Source organism: Mercenaria mercenaria, chromosome 9, assembly GCF_021730395.1.
Source record: "Mercenaria mercenaria strain notata chromosome 9, MADL_Memer_1, whole genome shotgun sequence".
NCBI classification, from domain to species: Eukaryota; Metazoa; Mollusca; class Bivalvia; order Venerida; family Veneridae; genus Mercenaria; species Mercenaria mercenaria.
In genome coordinates, this window is record NC_069369.1 from 2,885,931 (window position 1) to 2,909,601 (window position 23,671).

The 23,671-nt window shown below is 33.2% G+C and overlaps 1 protein-coding gene across 12 annotated transcripts in view; it reads left to right on the forward strand.

The window, feature by feature from the left end:
- Window positions 1-23,671, forward strand: part of LOC123546371 (leucine zipper putative tumor suppressor 2 homolog) — an 83,981-nt gene that overhangs the window by 37,368 nt on the left and 22,942 nt on the right. For 9 of the 12 annotated variants that reach the window (XM_053550708.1, XM_045332578.2, XM_045332575.2 and 6 more), the window contains 2 exons: window positions 11,007-11,903; window positions 14,214-14,258. In XM_053550708.1, coding sequence (XP_053406683.1) covers window positions 11,034-11,903; window positions 14,214-14,258 — 915 coding nt within the window. In that variant the 5' untranslated portion in view covers window positions 11,007-11,033. Of the gene's footprint in view, window positions 1-161; window positions 641-10,877; window positions 10,902-11,006; window positions 11,904-14,213; window positions 14,259-23,671 lie in introns of those variants that run through there. The other 3 variants (XM_045332577.2, XM_045332584.2, XM_045332586.2) reach the window with 3 other exon arrangements.

Here is a 23,671-nt window from a genome sequence, read left to right on the forward strand (position 1 = left end):
GTACGCACAAAAATCTTGTTAAAACGCATAATTAATCTTTTTATTGTCCAAATAAATGACTGTTTTTGTAATATGACAACTATTTTGTGGTTTAAAAGATACCATAAATTTGTTACACTAGGAATATAGTTCAGTGTGGGTATGTTCCCGCGGTTACGGAACAATTTACGGGTATTCTGTATGAGTCAGTTAACTTAAATCTAGTTTATGATCTATAGAGTGAATAATATTTCAAATTACAGTAACGATTTTGGTTTATTTAATGATGGGACTTGCGACTGAACGACTGAACATTCAAATTGTTCGAAAACCTGTTTGATCATTTATAAAGATAAAAGACAAATTTGGTATAAAGGAAAACTTGATATTTTGAGTGATTTTTAAACACCTGGAGCAACTTTGTGCAAAATTAGTATGAAGGAATAGTAACAGTTAGAGAATCAATGATTGTTGATAAAAATCTGAGATTTGGAGATAATTTGATCAAGTTTATCCATTTTCTTTCCAAGTGTCTTCCTGAGGACTTTGTGGTTGGAATGTTTGTCTTACATTGACCAAGAACTGATCAAGTATTCATTATTTGTATTGATCAGGTATAAAACATAGAGGAGTAGAAGGAATTATATATGTTGCGATAAAGGTTAGTGATTAATACTTACTTCTCTTCTAAAGTAACATTTTTTTTGATGAATTTCTGTGCTGTTGTTACAATTTGTACGTGGTTCATAAAATTATATTTCAATATTTTCCTTTCATTCAGTTGATTTTTTTTTGCTCTCAAAGAGAGGCAAAAAGTACATGGAAAGTGCACAGAGTGATTATACAGTCCTAAGAGTAATACTTCAGTCCTTGGAGTACTGTAAAATCATTTAATTTCGTGTGCATGAAATTTTGTGGTTTTGGTCAAAACAGCAATTTCATGGGGATAAGAGTTCATGGATTTCAACTTTTGAACATAAAATGAATTGGTATTTTACTTGTTTGCTGGGATTAAATTTCATGGATTGACTAAACTACGAAATCCACGAAAATTAGTCCCCCACGAATATTAATGATTTCACACTGTAATTGAACAGTTTGTACAGTAATTGTACAGTCCAGAGTACTGTTACTTATGCCATTCCATACAGTCATCAGTACAATACCACGGCAAGCAAGGATTCAGAATTCAACAGTTAGCCCCATATTTTGAGACAACACCAAATCATAGAAAGAAAGGGTTGTTTTACATGAATATTGTAAAACTGCATATATAAAACTTGTTTATTATTCTACAGAACAATTGTCGGTTTACTGATGTATACATTGAATTCCATAAAAATAACGACTGCATAAAGGGGCCACACACTTAGACAGTTCAAAACCTTTAAAAAATCACCATTTTCAAAGAACTGTTACATATTTTTGTTTTGATGCATTTTCAGTGATGCCCCAGTGCTTAAATTTCACATACCTTAAGATGGAACATTGTTTCTAGGAATTGTTTATTCTTATTTCTTAACAAATGGCATTCATTTTTAAAGGGAGACAACTTTTTAGGAATATTTTATACATCCAGTCTTATAGGCCAATTTGTAATGGACAGGTAGATTGTTGGTTAAGTTGTTGTTTGGTTACCAAATGTTTCTGTGTTTTGATGATATACTCCTAAACTTTAATCAAATGAATTTGTGTTAATAATCTTGTGTTTCACAATTAAGTTACTAATGGCAAGATATCCAGCAGAAGTAACTTCAGGAAGTGCAATGGTGTAGGGGTAGATGCGCATATTGTTTCCATGTTCCAGTCAGATGATTTTTCACCTAGTTATTGCCCTTTGATTATTCAACAATAGTATACTTTAGAAAAATTCTTGTTCGTAGTATTTCTGAGGAACCCCTTGTTGGAATTTAGTGAAACTTCATAGGAAGCTTTACTATCAAGAGGAGATGTGCACATTGTCCAAGAAAGTGCAATGGTTTATGGTTAACCCAGAGCTTGCAGATTCATATCCAGCTGAAAACTGAATTTGAGCCTAATACTAACATTTGTAAATAATAAATTGTGAGAACATTGTAAAATAAATAAGTTTAAACAGTGTTTGTTTCATATTAACCAAGTTACATAAACATGATATATCCTGGGGTTGCATCTTTTATCTTTATAGTAAATTATTTCATTTAAAGATGAAAGAGATTGCAATTGCTGTATCTAGGAATGTCTGTCCTCATCTGTTACTTACTGGCTTAACCCTGAAAGAAATTACATAACTTGAAAATTTATAATGTAGATTCTTACAAAAGTCACGATTTTTGGCATATTACAGCAACAATTTAACAATCAATGCTGGACGTTTTACCAGCAAAGACCTATTAGGCAAAAAAAAATTAATGTTTAGTTTCTCAGGCCACTTTTTGCAAAATTTAATGAGGCAGTGCGGATTTTTTTTAATTTTTATTTTCTTTTTTATTAACGACATTGCCCGTTTTATATGAAATCCAATGATGTACATCCATATTTAACACACTTAAAAAAACATTGATGAACAAAGGAACCATTCTTGACGACTTATTCGTATGTATTCACATATTTTCCTTCTTTTGTCCTCAATTTTTGTTGAATTTTCTCTTTTCGCGAATTTCTTCAGTTTTTCTTTGATAAAAATTTTAGATGCGGCGGGTCAAAATTGTATGCGGCGGGGCCTGAGAAACTAAACATTAATTTTTTTTGGCCTTACTGACGTGGGACCTATTTCAGACATAGGTAAAAGGAAACATTTGCCTTGTACGATATTCGCAAGTTGCATCAGACCTGGGCCCTGTATATTGATAATCCCAGCATTCTGTCTACTGAGCTAACTTCTGCGTACGCTAAAGCCTTCATGGATTTACACTGATGTTCTACCTATAATGTTACTCCTAAAGTGGTGCCTTGAACTTGCATGATTTCTAATTTGCATTTTAAAACTATACTGGATAATGAAACCAGTATTTTGGTCTCCTGATTATCAATATAAAACTGCCTAAAAGTGCATTTTGAAAATTAGTGATTTTTGTGCCCCCTCCACTCGGTGGAACGGGCATATAGATTTGGTCTTGTCCATGTGTGTTTACAGAGTTATGGCCCTTGAAATAGCCAAAATAGTGGATTTGTTGTTTGTGATGGTCATAGCTCAAAATGTATTATCACCTAGAATAATGAATCCTTTATATAAAATGTTTGTTGAGGCTATATCCCCTTAAGACTGCAAACATTTGAATTATTGCCCCTTATTTGTGACAAATGTACCAGTGGGGGCACACCCTATGTCCTACAGACACATTCTAATTATATAACTGACATAAGTCCTGCCTTCTTATAGATAAATTGGTATTAAATCAAGCATCATGTGTCTTAGTGAAGAATATTTTGTTTTCATCATAACCATGATTTCTTTGAAGTGTATAACAAAAATAGTATTTGCTGTTTTAATAAAATCTAATTCAGTTGTCATGAAAGTTCAAATGATTTCAGTCAATTAACCATATAAATTAGAATCAGATAAGACAAGGTTGACCCCCAGTGACTGATACAATGCTATAGGTACATAGATAGATCTGATTAAAAATGTAGCACCTTGCTGTCACAAGTCCATGTTATCAGGTTGAACGATCAGGGCCTCAAGATATGGTATACTAGTAATTATTGAAATGGTAACGATTTTTCTTGACAATCATCTTAATTCAGTTTTTGAGGTGATAGACTAGCTTTGGGATTTTCTGGAATTTTGTTTTGCTTTTATATATGATATGCAGTTGAATACTCAGGGGTGCACTTCCCAGACAGTTTCAGTTTTTTGTTACACAAATATGTGTTTTCGTCTGTGAGCGATTTAGAAATATTTTCAAGATTTGGAATATTTTCAAGAGAATTTCGATTTACAAGTATTTCTAAGATTTTGCATATTATCAAGAGAATTAGTTGTGGTTTAAAGCAGTACTTTATAGGCTTATAGGTAAATGATAAAAGGTAAGCAAGTACAGTATTTTTTGTTTTGCAGATCGAATTAAGTCTTTTCTGTAAATAGCTTGTAAAAGCTGAGTGTGGTTCTTTCTAGTTGAAGTTTATAGTGAATAATCAGTTCTTAACTGTTTGTCTCTTTTCTGTAGGGTTTCCGCTGTTGTGGATTGGTCCTACTTGACACGGCGTCGGCGTCCTTCCGCGTCTGCACCTTGGTTAAAGTTTTGATGCACTTTCTCTTTATCTCTGTAATTACTTGATGGATTTGTTTCAAACTTAAAATAGTTAATCCTCATCATCACCCACATCATATGGCACAAGGGCCATAACTCTCACACCAATATTCATGAATTATCCCCCCTTTTTACTTAGAATTTTAGGTTAAAATTTTGATGCACTTTCACTCTATCTAAGTTATTATTAAATGGATTTGATTCAAACTGAAAGTAGTTGCTCCACATCATCTCCCATGTCCTATGAGACAGGGTCCATAACTCTAGTACCAATTTTTAATGAATTATCCCCCCTTATACTTAGAATTTCAGGTTAAAGTTTTGATGCACTTTCACTCTATCTCAGTTATTACAAAATGGATTTGATTTAAACTTAAAATAGTTGTTCAACATCATCACTCACATCATATGACACAAGAGTCATAACTTATAATTGCTCCAATATTTCATGAATTATCTCCCCTTTTTACTTTTGATGCACTTTCAAGCTATCTCAGTTATTGCTAAAGGGATTTGATTCAAACATAAAAGATTGTTCCATCTTATCACCCACATCATATGACAGAAGCAGCACAACTTTGGCACCAATTTTTTATGAATTACGCCCCCTTTTATTTAGAATTTAAAGGGTTAATTTTGATGCATTATTGCTATATCTCAGTTATTACGAAATGGCTTTAATTCAAACTTGAAGTAGTTGTTCTGCATCATCACCCACATCATATGACACAAGGTGCATAACTCTTGCACCAATATTTTTATGAATCAGGCCCTCTTTTTGCTTGGAATTATACTTATTTAGTGTTTTGGTACATTTTATCTTTATCTGTCATACTATTTAATATTTCTGACACAGACTCAAACTATTGTGCAATATCTTTATCCACCATTGGAGTCATTAAACACTCCAGTGACAGCTCCAGCTACGACAGATGTGCCCAGTTCCACTATCCAGCATCGAAATAGTCAAGCGCGCTGTCTCCTGTGACAGCTCTTGTTGACTTTAGATCTCGAAACCCTCCCTGCCTTGCATTTGAAACTTCACTGTGGATGTAGAATTCTTTTATGTTGAGGAAGTTGTCTGGCTAACTTGCAGGAGTTTGTTGTTTGTGCTCACTTGTTTTACTCACCATCCCTATTAGTACCTGGAGAAAATGTCGGGAGTGCTGTCTGGGTTCTTCTTTCACTTTTGTCTCTGGGATATTACATGCAAGTGTAACTTAAAGGTCCAATACTAAGGAAAGTGAACATTTTAATTTCTTTTAAAAAGCACAGAAAGTATTTCATTTTATTGGAAAATGAAAGTTGGTATGTAGAGATTCGAAATAAATCGCAGTATATGTACAATTATTTTCTATGAAGTATGAAGAAAGTTAAAAAGACCTGGGGGGTCATTCTGTCGATTCATTGAAATTTCAACATAATACACATACATTTCTTTGAGTTCCAAAGACCTTCTGTAAAATTTGACCTGCCAATCTTCATTATTTAGTGTCTTGCAGAAGTCTATGCACTGGTTATGAAAAAAAATGCCAACTCACTTTCCCTTAGTAATGGACCTTTAAAATTTGAATTTTGCACTTTATATCCACCAATCTGTACATTAGGATGCTGTGTGCCTTCAATTTTTGTACACACAGCATCTTAATATGATGTTTTTTACAGGCAAAAACTGAAATTGATATGAGACCCTATCAAAAGAATTCATTGTGACATCAGACAAAAAAATAGGAAGAGTGCAAAAATTTTAACTGGTTTTTTGATGTCCGGAAGTTTGCATGATGTATTTTTATTACACTATATAATTAAATTGCGATTTAGACATGACAGATTTTTCTTTTGATATAAGTTTTAATATATCATGAAAAGTTGAATGAAATGACACTGTATAGAGAGCATACTGCAGGTATGAGACCACAATCATAAATGAAATAGAGTAAATCATACCACTAGCTGTTGAAATATAAGAACTTTTGATCATAAAAATAAGAATAGTTACAATGCACAATAATGTAAAATATGTTTGTAATGGTATGATATTGTGAAATCAAAACTTCCATGGGAGACTTTTTTCATCGTTTTTGTGGTTTAGTCACTCCACAAAATAGAATTCCTACAAAAAAAAACAACAAAATTCTCACATTTATATGATAATTGTTATGTTTAAAAAAGTAGAAATACACAAATTCATATCCCCATGTATAACCTTTTTTGGTCCAAACTATGAAATTTCTTGCCTGCGAAATTAAATGATATACTAGTTAACTTAATAATTACGTCCACTTTTTTTTTAATAAAGTTTTACAGATAATTTTATGTTTAACCAAAGTAATTTGCTTGACTTGCCGTAACTGAAAAGGCTGAATACATGTACAGTACACTGTATTTGATAAAACGTCTATAAATTATGGGATGTCATGCTCTTTTTATTCGTTAAAATCTTAAATTTCCATTCAGTTTAAATGTAATCTACCTGATACACTAAAGTGCTTGCTATTTCATTCTATTGCCATACTTTTTATCTAATTTCATTTCCAATTCAATCACAATTTAGATTTTCCTGTGGTCTCAGTTCATTTTTAATGGAAAAACTTGATTTTAAGCAATAAACCATTTATTTTCTACAAGGTAGACTTTTTCAAACATAAATATGACCACTTGGAAAAATATTTATGTTATTTATGGTTTTACAATTAAGATAGGCGATCTTCAATTATCTTGGATTTCCTGCTTGCCAAATTCTGTTTCATTTCTTGATACTGTTTATGAATGTATGTTATTTCTGGATGTATAGATTTTGAGATAAATTTGTGATAAAAAAAAGTACTTAGGAATTAAAATATTCCATTCAGAGGTAAATAACATAGCAATATGAAATTTTCTAGATCAGTTTTGACTGCTGTTTTCGAGAGGGTTTTTATATGCCCGAAGGAACGTATTATGTTATACCCTTGACTGTCCGTCCGTCTGTCTGTTAGCAATTTCGTGTCTGCACTGTAACTCTTGAATCCCTTGAAGGATTTCAAACAAACTTGACAGAAATATTCACCACATCAAGACGACGTGCAGAGCACATGTTTCGGATGGCTCACTTAAAGTTCAAGGTCACACTTAGGGATCAAAGGTCATGTGGCTTTGTTTCGTGTCCGCTCTGTAACTCTTGAACTGCTTGAAGGATCTTAAAGAAAATTGGCACAAATGTTCACCACATCAAGACAATGTGCAATGCGCATGTTTCGGATGGCTGGCTTCAAGGTCAAGGTCACACTTAGGGGTCAAAGGTCATATGGCTGTTTTGTGTCCGCTCTGTAACTCTTGAACTGCTTGAAGGATTTTAAAGAAACTTGGCACAAATGTTCACCACATCGAGATGACATGCAGAGCACATGTTTCGGATGGCTCGCATCAAAGTCAAGGTCACACTTAGGGGTCAAAGGGGTCAAAACTAATATGACTTTGTTTTGTGTTTATATTGCTGTGCATTACGGTTCTCTTGTTTTTATTTGGCAGATCCTATTTTTGTTCACTTACAATAATTTTTTTTTTAATTACTTCCCTTTTATGTTACTATAAATAGCTTATTTTGTAACTTTTTTATTATTGGCCGTAGGGAAAAACCGAGACCACTTTTCTGTGATACAACATGGATGGTACCCCCTATTTTTAAGTGTATTTTTACATATCTGTACCTGGTAAGGATTTTTTTGTGGACTTAGAATTTTTGGAGAATTTTTTCCCTTTGTTGTTCCTGTCCTTAAATGGGTTTCAACTGTCAAGTTCTTTTAAATTTTGCCCCCTTCCTCTGATATAACCTTTTTGGTGTATATTGTCCCGCTTGTCGGAGCTCTTGTTATTTCTTTCTGTTGTGCTGTAACATTCTTTCTTTCTGAATTTCAGAAGTATCACAGTAACTTAGTAACTGATTGCATTATGGCGAAACTTTTAAACAGAAAAGGGAGGAAATGAAAGAGGTTCATTTTAAAGTATTATCACATCTTTTATCAAAAGACTACTTATTTAGAAAGGTTTGAGGTAAAGGGAATACATTTTTCTGTGCAATTAAATTTAACAGACCTATAATTAGTTTGTTTGTCAACATTTACAGTGGACTGTCATGATTACATCATTTAATGAGCTCTTCCTCAACTTGTGATGTTATCTTCAACAGCTTAATTATCATCTAAGTGTTGGTCAGTAGATTTAAACAGGTTAAGATGTTTCCCTGACAGTTTTATATCTGATTGACAGTCAGGACAGTGTTTGTTTTAATTGCCTGAGTTATTGCTTGATAATCAATTATAGATCAGTAGGTATATAAGGAAATGAACTTCATTTTTATGTTATCTTACTGTGGTCATTCTGTCATTTTTTTGATAGTGGTGAAGTGGTCATTTTTATATGGACTTTATGTGTGCATTTTTTCATGCAGGTGATGAAATATAAAATATGTTATTGTTTTCTTTACTCTTCACTTTTGTATGAAGTGAGACAAAATGTGTCTTAAAAAATAATGTCTATGTTTACATTTTGGTCTGTTTGATGTTAATAAAAAAATCATGAAAAATCTTAAACAAAATATTTGTTTGTGTTAGATTGACATTAATGTTTTATTGAAGTGTTTTCTATCATAACAGTCAGGTACAAAATATTTACCTCAGCTAGTGTCAGATAATCATCATTATAGGATACAGGTGTTGTATAATAATTGATTTACAAAATGAAACACAAGTGGAATTAGTAGTTTTATTATTTGCAGTGTCCAGCAAAATTTTGATCTATATCTCTTGAATATTTAATTGGATGAATTATGATAAATATACTGTTTCTAATGGAATGCTGATATTAATTGTCAATTTTTGATTTTATACCTGCTTAAAGTGAATTTTTTTTTTTTACGTTGGTGAAATTATGAAGGCATCGTTGTGGTCTCGTAAATGGAAATGCTGCGACTTGTTCCTGTGTTGTTCTTAGAGCTGCAAGTTTTGTTATATATCAGACTGTTAAAAATTTCTGCTGGGTATTTGAGGTAGGAAAGCCGGTTTTTGAGGTAGGAGTAAGGGTTAAGTTGGCATTTATGAATACAGTTGATGAACGGTGATCTAATTAACATGATTTTTGTTACAGTTAAATGCAGGGTCATACTCGAACATTTACATGACTTTCTTATACAAACGATCATCATCTGATGTGTCAATATTTTATGTACAAACAAGGCATTACTTTATTTTAAAGGGACATTATTTTCAATGTGTTATTTTCAATGTTTATTTTTCTCGCTTTTCTGAAATTAAATTTTATATAACAGTGAACATACATTTTATCCAGATCTAAGTCTGTGTGACTGTCGGCTTGAAGGGCAAGAAAATATTGAAATTTAGGAAGAGTAAACCTAGGATATGAGGAATTTTAAAGTGTTAAAGTGATATGACAAGATATGACAAGATATGACTATCAGGATTAAGGAGAGTGTTCGCAAGTATTATGATTGAGTATAATTTTAGAGTCACAATTTTGATAAGCTAGTCAGATTGACTTCAATACCTTACAGACTGAAGAATGTAAAATTATCTTTTTTTATCATTTTTGGAATCAGTTTAATTGATAAGTTTGTGAAGTAATTATGACACCTGTTGAATTGAGCTTGAGTATTTGATATTTTTGACATGTATTGTTGTTTAAAAATAGTTAAAATTCTAAACAACAAAAAGGAGCAACAGCGTTTGAATGAAAGGGAGCTACTTACTAGTCAGTGGTAGTGTTTGTTTACTTTTTAACTTTTAAATGTATGAAAAATTTAAGACATAGTGTGAAAGCTTGTACCTTGCTTTGATAAAATATAAAGTTGTATATATATTGTGATTACAAACTGTGACTGGAAGTATTGATTGGTATCACTCAGTGTTGACAGCATTCATTGAGAGTGAAATTAACAAAGGACCTTTAAGTTATAGATTTTATTAAACTTTAATTGAAATGTATAATTGGTGACAAGTGGTTCATTATGGGACATTACACTATAAGTTACTAAATTATTTGATTCAAGGAGTTTAGTAATTTTAAAAATGGTTGTTTAAGGAAATATTTAAAAACTTAAAAAACAACACTAAACGTGAGTGGTATAAAGGTTAAGGTAAATTTTACTCATCATGCATATAAGCTCTGTGGTCCTTTTGAGCAACAGTTAAAACAAATTATAGCTTTAACCCTAGCAATTTGCTGGTCATTTGCTCCGTGGGTCAGCTGGGATGGATTAGGCAATGGCAATATAATGCATTACTTCAGCTCTATGTGAAAAATTATTGTCTTACCCAGTCAACTAGTTCATCCGCTTTTGTGACATAAGAAGACAACTGTTTTTATGAGAAAAGTGCAGTGATATTAATAAAACATAAATTATGATGAACATATAGGGATAAGTGTTTAAATTGCACTATTTTTTGAATATTTTGTCTTTTGAAGTGACAAATTTCCTTGTGTTTAATTAATTAAGATGACAGCTGTGAATTTAAATGTAATTCAAATGTGTACCGTGGCCAGCATTTTACATTGAGATATTATATATTGTACGTGTACCAGGAAACTATTTCCTCCTTACCTTTGAATGGAACACGTCTTAATTACTTAGTGAATCATATTAAATGCAGATATCTTTCTTGAGTGTTGAACAGGCTTTAAAGCATTTCAGTGCAGGTATTTTGTACATACAAAAGTAGATAAAGAAAATATTTTCTTCAAAATTTTAACATTACAAGTTTTATAGAGTGTAATGATTCATTTTGTTTATTCTGTTTTCAGATTTTGGGTTGATCTTGTACAAGGAAGATGTTGAGAGTGTACCCGAGTTACCATGATGGCTCCGTGTCTGATGCTGTTTTTTCAGAAGACGAAGGCGGCTTCCAGGATTTCTACTCGAATAATAGTTACAATTATAATGACAGTGTGTTCTCACCTAATTTATCTGTAACCTCAATAAGGGATGCTTATTCACCGAGGAATATAAATACATCTGTGACATCAATAGGTGACTATAACTCATCGCGGAATAATTCTAGGGAAGCAAGTTCTCCCACAGTTTCAAACTATAGCACTTATTCACAGGAAGTTAAATATATATTTGACCCAAATTTTGGAATGCAGCAGAGGTCAAGGTCACACTCGAGTGTAAAAATGCAATCCACACCTCAGTTTGAACCTGTTGACCCTTCAGGGAATTCCACGGAAGATGATTACTCACAAATCCATTACTCAAACAGAAAACCGAGTGTTCAGAGGAAAGCCAGTAATTCTAGTCAGTACAGTTATAAAGGTCAAGGTCAGAATGGAGGTCAGGTGTACTCAAAGAATCCGCCTCCTCCTCCACCCAGAACATCAAGCTCAGCATCCACATCACAGCTTTCTCAACAAGGGGACGCAACTCTTACACCAAAAAAGCCATCTCTGACTCATTCAATGTCAGCCTCATATTCAGCATACTATTACCCATATAATCAAACCCGCCGGAAGACTTGGTCGCCGGAAGGGCTACGACAAGGCTACAACGTAGCCAGCATTAAAAGAAATCATAGATTACGTAGCTATAGTAACGAGCAGCTATTGGACACCAACGTTGAGGGGCGTGACAGAGATCACATATACGAAGAACTAGAGGCTGGACCACCTAAACTGGCGCCCATCAGTGGAATGTTGAATAGGGTAAGTTACTTAGTCCATTCACATACTTCAAAAACATGTTAAATCGTGGTCTGAAATGTTCTTTGAGGTTGTACTGAAATTGTGTGAATGATTTCATGCAGTATTGGGGATCATACAGTTTTGCTGACAAAAGTACCTTTGTTGGTCAACCCCAGTACCCTTGCTTCCTAGACCTTTTCCTACACATTCTGAACAATATGGTATTGTTGTGAACAATGGTCTATAAAAACAAAATCTGCTTGAGGGGACCTAACAAACATCTTCAATAATTTGTAGTATCAGCATATAACATTTTCGGCTATGTTAATATTGTTATCTAATTTGAATTCATTTGTTTAACCTGTTACAATATACCAGTTTGTCATGTTCATCTCCTGTGATCAGCAGTGTAATATCTCTATATGATAAATTTTATAGACCAAATGGTTTTGATATATTTGATGAAAGAGTATTTTATTGTGGCTGTAAGTAATTTATGTGGTGGCAGAAGGTTTTTAACAGTAAATAAATTTTCTGGGCCGGTTATTTTATGACTAGTGTAACAGTTATGATATTTAATATGAACTGAGATATTGTATATACATATAGTTATGTTACTTTAAATTGATGAATTAATAGAAAAAAAAACATTATGAGCTGCTCACTCAGCCTGCAATAAGCATAAAATAACATGTGACAGTTTTTTTCAATATATTTTGGAATGACTGAATACAAGTATATATTACATTTGAAAGTCGTCTTTCCGTACATTAAATCAGTGAACTGATTTTAAAGTCATTTTTAGCTCATCTGATTTTTGGGAAAAAAAAGATGTTATTGTCATCACAGCGTTGCCTAGTTAAGTTTTATGTTTAGGTCAGGTTTTCTCCTAAACTATCAAAGCTATTGCTTTAGGACTTGCGACACGTGTTCACTATCAAAAGCTGACTCTGTACAGCAAGAAACGTAACTCATTCCTGCTTTTTACAAGAATTATGGCCTCTTTTGGACTTAGAAAATATCAGATTTCTTTGTTAAGTTCTGGTTTAGGTCAGCCTTTCTCCTAAACTTTGAAAGCTATTGCTTTAAAACTTGCAACACTTGTTCACCATCAAAAGCTGACTCTGTACAGCAAGAAACATAACTCCACCCTGCTTATTGCAAGAATTATAACCCCTTTTGGACTTATATCAGATTTCTTGGTTAAGTTTTGCGCTTAGGTCAACTATTCTCCTTAAATACGGTCAAAGCTATTGCTTTAAAACTTCAAGCAGTTATTCGCCATTGAAAGCTGACTCTGCACAGCTAGTACCGTAACTCTACAATGCATTTTGCAAGAATCATGGCCCCTTTTGGACTTAGATAAACATTTCCATTATACAGAGACAAAAAAATCAGAAGAACGTCTGCACCCACAAGGCGGTGATGTGGTTAAAATAGATATGACACACTTAATATTAGTTCACTGCGGGTGGGAATGGGGGGTGTATCTACTGTTTCCTTACCCCACCATCTGCAATTCTGTCAGTAGATACACTAAAGGGATCCTCCAATTACATATTTTTTCATGACATCTGTCACATGCAATATTGCAGATATGCACATGCAATTATTTTGTTGCAATTTTGAAAAGGTCTGTTAACTTTGCTGTGGTAAAAGAAAAGAAAAAAATGTATGGCAAAATGTGGATCCTGAGTATAACCAAATTTTTCCTGAAAAGCATTGAAACTCACATTCTCCAGGCAGACACCGGCTATAAAACTGGCCTGTCATATCAGGACTAAACCAGGAGTTGGAAAGAGATTTTCTTGTCTTTTGTTGTAAGAAATTAACGGGTAAAAATAAACTTGAAAGTACAAATTAAATATATGATTGATGCAATCATTAAAATATACAAAGATGGACAAAAGATAAAATTCCGGCGTTGAAGGTGTTTTTTATCCCAATACATATTTAGCCATTCGGTTCTTATATACCATTGAAGTTAGTAATGAATATGCATGATCTAACTGTATGTAAAACTCTATGATTCCAAACAGTCGCCAATTGTTGTCAGTGATACCCTTTATGTGGCGATTTATTGTTGTTTTATTTATAAATATGACAAAGCATATAAAGACAATTCATGCAATAACAATGGGTGATTTTGGTCAACAGGGAAGAAATCTGGACAGGTAGCTTAGGAACTCCAGGTAATTTTATAAGAAAGCAGTATAAAAAGAAAATTGTATGCATTTTAAAGGAAGTTATGCATAAAATATGTGGTAAAAAGTTGTTATTTTTTAAAATGAGGAGGTAACTGTTACCATAATTATTATGACATGTTTGCAGATGACTTGTCGGAAATACAAATGTGGTTGTTATCGAATTATTCAGGTGAGCAACTAGCACATTGTGTATAGTTACTATAGTATGGACGGTGGAATTCACTACACAGTATGTTTTCTTCTGTATTGTGTCACACATAAGAATCTGGAATTGGTATTTTATTCATTTTCTACAAGAATTCCTTTGTATATTACTGTCAGTAACTTCAATGTATTGAAAGACATGTACAATAGTATGTTAGATAGTACTGTTATACAGTATGAGAACAAGGCAACTGCATATCAGCTGTTACACTGTGATACACTGGGAATGGGATTAAGTGAGATGGGATGTCTGGTACATTAAGACAGTTTATACTGGGATACACTGGGATAGAGACAAAGTGAAATAGGATACCTGATACACTAGACAATTTATACTGGGATACTCTGGGAATGGGATGAAATGAGATGGGCTGTCTGATACACTAGACAGTTTATACTGGGATACACTGGGAATGGGATGAAATGAGATGGATTATTATATGACACACTAAACATTTTCTGATGACATAGGGTACCCTTGGAATGGGATTAAGCGGTCAGATATGCTAAACAATTTTTGATGGGATAGAATACACTGGAAATGTGATTAAGTGAGACATTAGATATACTAGATGATTTATGCTGGGATGGGATACTCTAGGAATGGGATTAAATGAGATGGTATATATAGTATATCACTTGCTCTTGGATATAATGCACTAGGGATGGGATTAAGTGAGATGATTTATACTGAGGCAGAATACACTGGATAATGCTGGGATAGGGTACGCCATTGGGATGAGTCTGCACTGACATGAAGGGAGGGTTAGAGTGGTATTTGGAGACTGGATTGAGTGGGATGAGATACACTGGCATGATGGGAGGGTTAGAGTGGTATTTGATGGAGACTGGATTGAGTGGGATGAGATACACTGACAAGATGGGAGGAACTTAGAGTAGTATTTGATGGAGACTAGATTGATGAGTTGAATGAGAAGTACTGACCTGGTTTAAGGGAAAGAGTGGTATTTAATGGAGCGGGATGAGATACACTGACATGTGCCATGACGGGACAAATAGAGTGGTATTTGACGGAGACTATTTAGGTTGAGTTGGATGATTGAGTGGGATGATACACACTGACATGATGGGAGGGATATAGTGGTATTCGATGGAAATGGATTGACTGGGATGAGATACACTGCAGACTGGTACAACTGAGGGGATGAGATTCAACCCAAAGATTGAATTGAGTGGGATGGGATTGAATGCACTGGATACTGGTTGAACAGGGTTGTTGGGATGGGCTACACTCTACAAATATTTAGTCTTATTTCACTATAATATTATGTAGATAGTTAAATACTGCGCACATTGGTACAACAGGAAGGTCACTTTTATTTTCAGAACATTACACTCAACTCAACATTAATTACATTTACTTTATATTGAGATGCACATATCAAAGTTCAAAACACGCTATACATGGTTGGGTGTTGAACTTGTGCTGATTAAATCTTTATTTATTATTTAGAGGCTGAAATAGTTTTTCCTTTTAGCAGAATGTATGTACACATGTATTAAAAGGTCTGGTTAAGGGGAAGAGTTGGATGTTACTTTTTACCTTGACTATTTTAAGAATAGTCCAAGCTATTGTACTCACCCAGGCAGTCCATGCTGGCATCACACCTTGGTGCAAGTGTCTGTGTGTGTGTGTCTGTCCGTCACAAATCTTGTCCGCACTCTAAGTTGAACAGAACAGATCTCATCATTCTGATCTTCACCAAACTTGAACAAAATGTGTTTGACAATAAGTCCTCGTCCAAGGTCGGTAACTAGCCAAATCGGCCCAGGCACTTCAGAATTATGGCCCTTGAATTACCGAAAAGATGCCAGTGATACATGTATTGGTGCATACATAACTATTCAGATGATTAGGCAGTTGTGGGAGACATGTGCTTTTCTCAAAAGCAGCTGTAGTTTTTTGGGCTTTTTTTGCAGCTAATTGACTTTTTGACTAGTTTATAATATTTCATATTTTACAGTAAGAAATATGTATATAACTATGAAATGTCACTTCAACTAAAAAACTTTCCCTTTTCTGCCTAAGAAATTTCAATTAGCAATTCAGTCTAAGATTATTTTCTATCAGATTACATAACTTTAACGGAGAGAAGGATTTTGTAAAAGGTTTTACCCTCGGATCATATCATTTAAATTCATAAATGCATGGTTAAAATGTGTTGTTAGTTACATGATGCAGTGTAATGACATTTTAATGGTTAAATAATTACTGTATAGCTAGAGATTGCATGTCAGACAAGATTGGCAGTTACATCATTTCACTTTGAACAGAAAAAGTTGTCATTAGAATTCAATTTAACATCTTTTCACATGCAAAATGCACATTATTACTGGAGATAATTGAAGACTTTCTTGAATACAATTTAGTAGAGTTTTTTTTTTTGTATGTAAAGGGAAAAAACTCTTTCAGACAAAATTAAATAATGAAAAAAAGTGAGCAGGAGTTGTCTTTCTTGTAAGTGATTGCTCCTATGCTTGCTTCAGTAATTTTCTAGTACAATAATATGAAAAAAACTTAAACTTTTAAAGAGGGACTAGTTCATATTTTCAGTTTTATGTTTTATTTGATCCTGCAGTGCAACTAGTGTCAGTAACTGAAAATTTGACAGTCTGATTCCTGACATTATCCAACATAAACTCAACATTGCTGTGTTCTTCAGTTGTAGGATAAGAGTTATGTAATAGAGAGAAAATGAAGATATAAACAAAAACAGTGAAAAAGTGTTTGTGTCCAGAAACACGTAAACTAAAGAACTGAAATCATAAAATTTTGAAACATCAGTACCCCAGTAATTATTTTGTAAACCATTTTTAATCACACGATTTCATTTGAATACACCAACTTGTATAATCTTTAACTTTCCCACAATCTCTTACAGAATGTAGACAAGTGCCATTGTTTTCCTAATCCTTTGTAAAAATGTTGATAAAAGTTAAGCTAGAATTCTGTATCAAAATTAACATGATATGTAACTAAATCTTCATGAAACATATTTAGTTTTGATATCAGATTTTAATACTATACTTCAATTATTTACAATTAGCCCTGCAGCAAAGGAAAACAACACTTATCAAATTTTTATGAAAATATTTTCACCTAAGACATGTAAGAGGGAAATAAATGGTAAAGCTACAGAAATCGTTTTATCACTGTTCGTGACATTTTTATTCATTTAATTCTGTTAGAGCAAGTAAGGGCTGGTATGATTACAATGTTACAAATACAGTGATACGTTATTTTGATGAAATGGACAGATGGACGGACAGACAGATACTTTATTGTCCTTCAATATACATAACAGATTCAACATTGTTATCAATAATTATTTTAACAAATCCAAAATTTGTAAAGTTTTGAAAATATTTTGAAAATATGCAATAACAAACAATATCATGATAAGTTAATGCTTCATAAATATTACGTATATGTTTTTTTCCTTTAAGTTTATCTTATGCTATATACACATTGGAATAACCTAGATTAATGGTCAAAAACACTAGACAATTCTGATGTTTATTTTAATTCTAATGACCAAATATTACTTTTACTTGAAATTTTGTAAATGTAAAAAGGAATCAGCTTTTGAGGGTTACTTCGTGTGTACTTTTATTAATCGGAAGTGACTGAATGGGCCACCAGGTAGAGCGTAACTGTACAATGGTGTAATACTATATATCGTATATACCTGAGGCCTTTAATTACCATACACTTTATATACATATACTTCATTAGACAGAAGTATGCTTTCATTTTGACTAGAGGTCAGGATTTAGTTTTCCTAAAATGGTGTCGGGATAATTGCCAAACGAAAGATGACAATGGAAGATGCTGGAAATTACGTCCTTCTGCAGGTTAGACACTGCTAATTGTCATTTATGTAATTATAGTTTTAGATGAAATGACTACTGTTGATAGTTTTATCCAGTTTATTTTGTACATTTTTTTTCATGCGTAATTAAAAATTTTTTAAATATTATGTTAAACAGCAGAATTGTCGTTGTTTTTAATGTGTTGCAGAGAATGAAATATAGAATATATTTCCTGGCTCCTTATATGAAAATGCACACACAAGTTGGATAATACATTATAAATTTTAAAAATGTTGCACATGGTTGATCAGTAAAACAAAAGCTTGTAAGACCTGTGAAAAAAATAAAATCTGAATCGAAGAACACAAAACTCGTGATAAAAGTAAAAAGACTCCAGAAAATGTAACACACAGGGTGAGAAGATAAAGTAAACTTGTAAAAAAAAATTTAAAAAGAAATTATAGACAGATTTCATAGGGTTGGAAGCAAGCATTTTAGAGGCTTAGTGGCAAAGTAGATTCGATTCTGAAACCCTGCCAGTTTACCTCCTATTTAAACACACAAGTACTAAATGTTTTCTTCAGGGAAGGGTTTTGAAATGACAAGATGAGTTTCGTGCATGCTTCTATAACAAACAGACTTAATCGAAGCACAACAAACAGGCTGAATCTTTAAGCATAACAAACAGGCTGAATCAGAACATAATAAACAGACTGAATCTTACCCATAACAAACAGGCTGAATTAAATAGTAAGAGCTGAATCTTCAAGCTAAAAACAGACTGAATCTTTAACCATAACAAACAAGTTGAATCAAATCATAATAAATAGGCTGAATTTTTAAGCATAACAAACAGACTGAATCAAGTAACAGATCTACTGAATCTTTAAGCACAACAAACAGGCTGAATCAAGTAATAAACTGACTGAATGTTTAAACATAACAAACAGGTTGAATCAAATAACAAACTGGCTAAATCAAATAACAAACTGGCTGAATCTTTATGCACACCAAACAGGCTGAATCAAGTAACAGAGTGGCTGAATCTTTAACAATAACAAACAGACTATCAAATTACAAACATGCTGAATCTTTAAGCATAACAGACAGAATCAGATCATTATAAACAAGCTGAATATTTAGTCATAACAAACAGGCTGAATTAAATAACAAAATGGCTGAATCTTTAAGCATAACAGACAGGCTGAATCAAATCATAACTTGAAGATTATTTATGAATAAGAAAGGTGATGTGTTTGCAGTTCAGGAAATATTTCAGATTTTTTTTATTTTTTTATTTCTTAAACCAATAGGAGGCAATGTTTGCTAGAAGATAACTGTTATTTATATGGTGCTAATGGGCCATGGTACATTTAGTATACAGGATGAATGCTATCAGTGGCTGCCTGTGCAATAAAACACTTTTAGGGCACATGTTCACTGATTAATTACAATGTGTCAGACATTGATATCTTTGAGTGCCAAGAATGAAAACAAGCAGAAAGCAACCAACACACTTCCTTCAGTATACTCTGTAAATTTTAATTGATGTGCAAACTTCCATTTCACTTCTTAGTGGATTTTATAAGCCACGATCAAGGTTTGACCCTTAGATTTTCATATGTCATTCAACACCGGTTCGTGTAATAAAGACGTATTTTCAAAGTTTGTCCCTAAAATGGAGTAGAAGTGTATAAAAAATCTTTAACTTAAAGTTTAAGGGCTTCTGTATTATATTTGATTACATTACTGTAATTGGAAACTTTAGAAAACTTTGATATCAAGTGATTGGACCTGATTCAACACAGGGTAAGTGAATTATGGTGAATATAGTTGACATATTGCAGGGTTAAAAGCCCACATTTCAAGTGACATAACTCCGTATAGCTGATTACCTTCTTGGTGATGTTTGTATATGGCAAATAATAGGAAAGTATATGTTGATTTATGATGTTATATATGATAAATGTTGATAAGGGATCAAAATACTGGTTAGATCATGTAGATATTAGGAGTGAATTTAGATATATATACAGGTGAAAAACAAAGTTAAAGGTTTAAGTAATATTGCTGCGTGAACTTCAAAACTTGATGGATTATTAATAATTGTTATTTTATACATGAAATTGAGTGATTTGAGGTGATATTTCTGAGTGTTCTTCCTTTGGAAATAGTGATGTATTAATGGTGATTAGAGAGAAAATTTTATTGTGTTCTTAATTCATATCCGGTAGTATTTAATCTCTAATCCTGTTTGTAAGGAAGTTTGTTCAGATCCTTTATCCAGTGATATATTGGAAATCCTTACCAACTCATTTTATTTATTTTAAGCATCATCCCATGATTGGTACAATATGTTTTTTATTCGCCCGAAGGGACGTATTATGTTATGATGCCACCTGTCCGTCCGTTAGCAATTTCATGTCCGCTCTGTAACTCTTGAACCCCTTCAAGGATTTCGAACAAACTTGACACAAATGTTCACCACATCGAGATGAGGTGTAGAGCGCATGTTTTGGATGGCTCGCTTGAAGGTCAAGGTCACACTTAGAGGTCAAAGGTCATATGACCTTGTTTCATGTCCACTCTGTAACTCTTGAACTGCTTGAAAGATTTTAAAGAAACTTGGCACAAATGTTCACCACATGGAGACAACATGCAGAGGGCATGTTTCGGATGGCTTGCTTCAAGGACAAGGTCACACTTAGGGGTCAAAGGTAATACTTTCTGGTGTATATTGCTCCACATTGCGGTGCTGTAGTTTAGCATTGTTAGCATTGTTAGCAAGTGAGTCTGGACCAGGAGAAGCATTGTTTCAACTTGATCTATTTACCCAGTACTTGGATCTGTTGACATACTTTAAGGTTACATCTTTATCATGTTGTGTTAGGTCATAAAAAATGTTCCTGTTGATGATAAAACACATTGACAAGGATATTCACACAGATAATAAAGTGGGTTTGTTAATTTCCTGGAAGCTGCATTCTGTTTGCCTATTCATTTGTGGCCCTGTGTGGAGTCTCTTGGTTTGTTTGGTTGGTCGTAGGGATCTTACTTCTTCAAACACGTGTAACACTTTCATCCTGAGATTTGTTCTGGCTGGAAATTGATAGTCTATTATTTCTGTGCATCTGTTGTGTCAATTTTGTTGTCTGTATGCATGATTAATTAATGTAGGAATTCTATGAATTTTGAGATGCATGTATTTGCATATTACCGGACTTGACAAGAGCAAGTTTGACCAAGCGAGATGATGAGTGAAGACTGGGAATATAGTATAGTTTCGATCTACTCGGAGATGTTAGAATTTATTGTTACTACTTGGAGATGTTAGGATTTATTGTTACTACTCGGAGATGTTAGGATTTATTGTTACAGTTTAACTTAATATTTCGAACAATGATGAGATGCTCCAAAAGCGCGTGGAGATTTTTGTTTGGTCGGAAACGAGATGTTGTGCCTGGCGGGGAGGAAATGGAACAGGTATTCTATATTGTTGTCACACCTACACTTTACATAGGCTAGTTCATTGTAATATCAATTTATTTAAGCAAAAATGTTTTTGTGATAACAAATTTCTTTTAAGGTAGCGCTCGGCAATTTCCATGCGGTTACATATTCTCTGTGTATTCTACTTTGGCATTTTTCAGCAATCACACGCACATGGATTTTCAAACAGAAATTGACAATTGTGTGTACGGGTCTATTACCTTAAATAACTATTTTGTAGATTAGTTTACAGAGGATTTTTATATTTATTACACCTGTTGTGGTAAACTCGATTTTAATCCTACCATTTAGGATTTAAAATTTACTTTGCATTTTACTTTTTCATTCTAGATTCAACCACAAGATTGTTGCTAATTATGCAGAATGTTGTTTTTTAAATCCAAGTTAATCTTGCTTTCTTTTATTCTATTTAGCGCCAACTGTGAAGTCTTTTTAAATCTTTTTAAATAACATGTGACCTGAACTTTTTAAACTAGAACAATATGACTCAGATTTGATATTATCTCAATAAATATTTATTGAAAAATGATAGAGTACGATTATTTTCAACAAATATAAATGAATAACGATCACCACAAATATTTGGGCTAAGGAACCCATTATTAATGTTGGTATTAATTTGCTGTGAAATATCTTTATTACAATGCCATCGGTATCATCGACAATTGTTGACAATTATATTTTATTCAATGAACAGGTATTAGATACCAATGTTGATCTTTACTTGACCATTTTTTTTTTGTTATTTTTTTCACGGGGGTGTTATTTTTGTGTAAAAAGGAAGAAAATGCTTACAAAACTGTTAAACGATATGAACATTACGCATCCAACTTTGGCGATGACTAATTTTTTTACCGAGATTTATGTGTATTAATGGTAGGCGATAAATATTTGATTGTAATGAATTACCATAGGCAAAATAAATTATTTGTCACACAGATATTCCATTCACTATAAAATTATCGTTTTGATGGCATATTTGATAAAAGGTTGTTTTTGCCCTACAGATAATGTGCTGTATTGTAAAAGGCACAACAAGTTTCTTCATTTTTCAATAAATATCAATTTTATACATATCCCCTGTGAAATGTAGTTCATGAATTCACAAACATTTCAAACTTGTAAAGAACTGTTCATGAACAGGTCCTGCATGATCAAGTTCAGTTCTTAAAGTAAGTTCATGAACTTCTGAACATGAACAGTTCTTGAATAGTTTTCATGAATAATTCATGAACATTTAAGAATTTAGAGATGTCCTTGAACAGTTCATGAACTATTTTTACAGTATCAATCAAGAACTGTTGAATAACATGGTATGTCCATTAAATGTTCATGATTTCAGTATTAGACTCGGAGGATGATTTAACCCTTACCATGCTGGACACGATTGATTCTGCCTTTGCGACCAGTGTAGACCAAGATCAGCCTGCACATCCATGCAGTCTGATCATGGTCTGCACTGTTCGCTATTCAGTCAGTAAATTTTCAGTGAACACCCCTTTGAATAATAAGTGGTATTGCCCAAATTGAATGATGGACCAGTCCATTTTAGAAATTTAGCAGGCTAAAGGTTAAGGTAGTGAACTCAATTAGTCTATGTACATTTTGTCATTGTCTGGTTGCTACTGGATACCACAAGTTCAGTTATGAATTATGAATGAGATAAGAATGTCAAAATAACACATGAGAATATGTAATCATATTGAAATAGCCAATCTTTTACCATAAAAGAGGAATATAACAGTAAGATGCAACTGAACTTAATTTTTAATTGACAAGGTCACCAAACTGACAACATCAGTTAGTGTAAGCCACTGAAGTCTCAGTACCATGTAAAAAAACAGTTAACTTTTATCGAAAGTTTGCACTGCATTCTGTTTTCAAAATCCTGACTTTTTAACAAATAATTTTTCTGATGATGTGTTATGGCTTTGATGATGAGGAGACATACATTATACTGAAAGGATAAAGGCTAATGCTCCCCTCAAGCCAGGTTTGATAAAAAAAAAACTGGTAGCTACTTTCATATTCGTT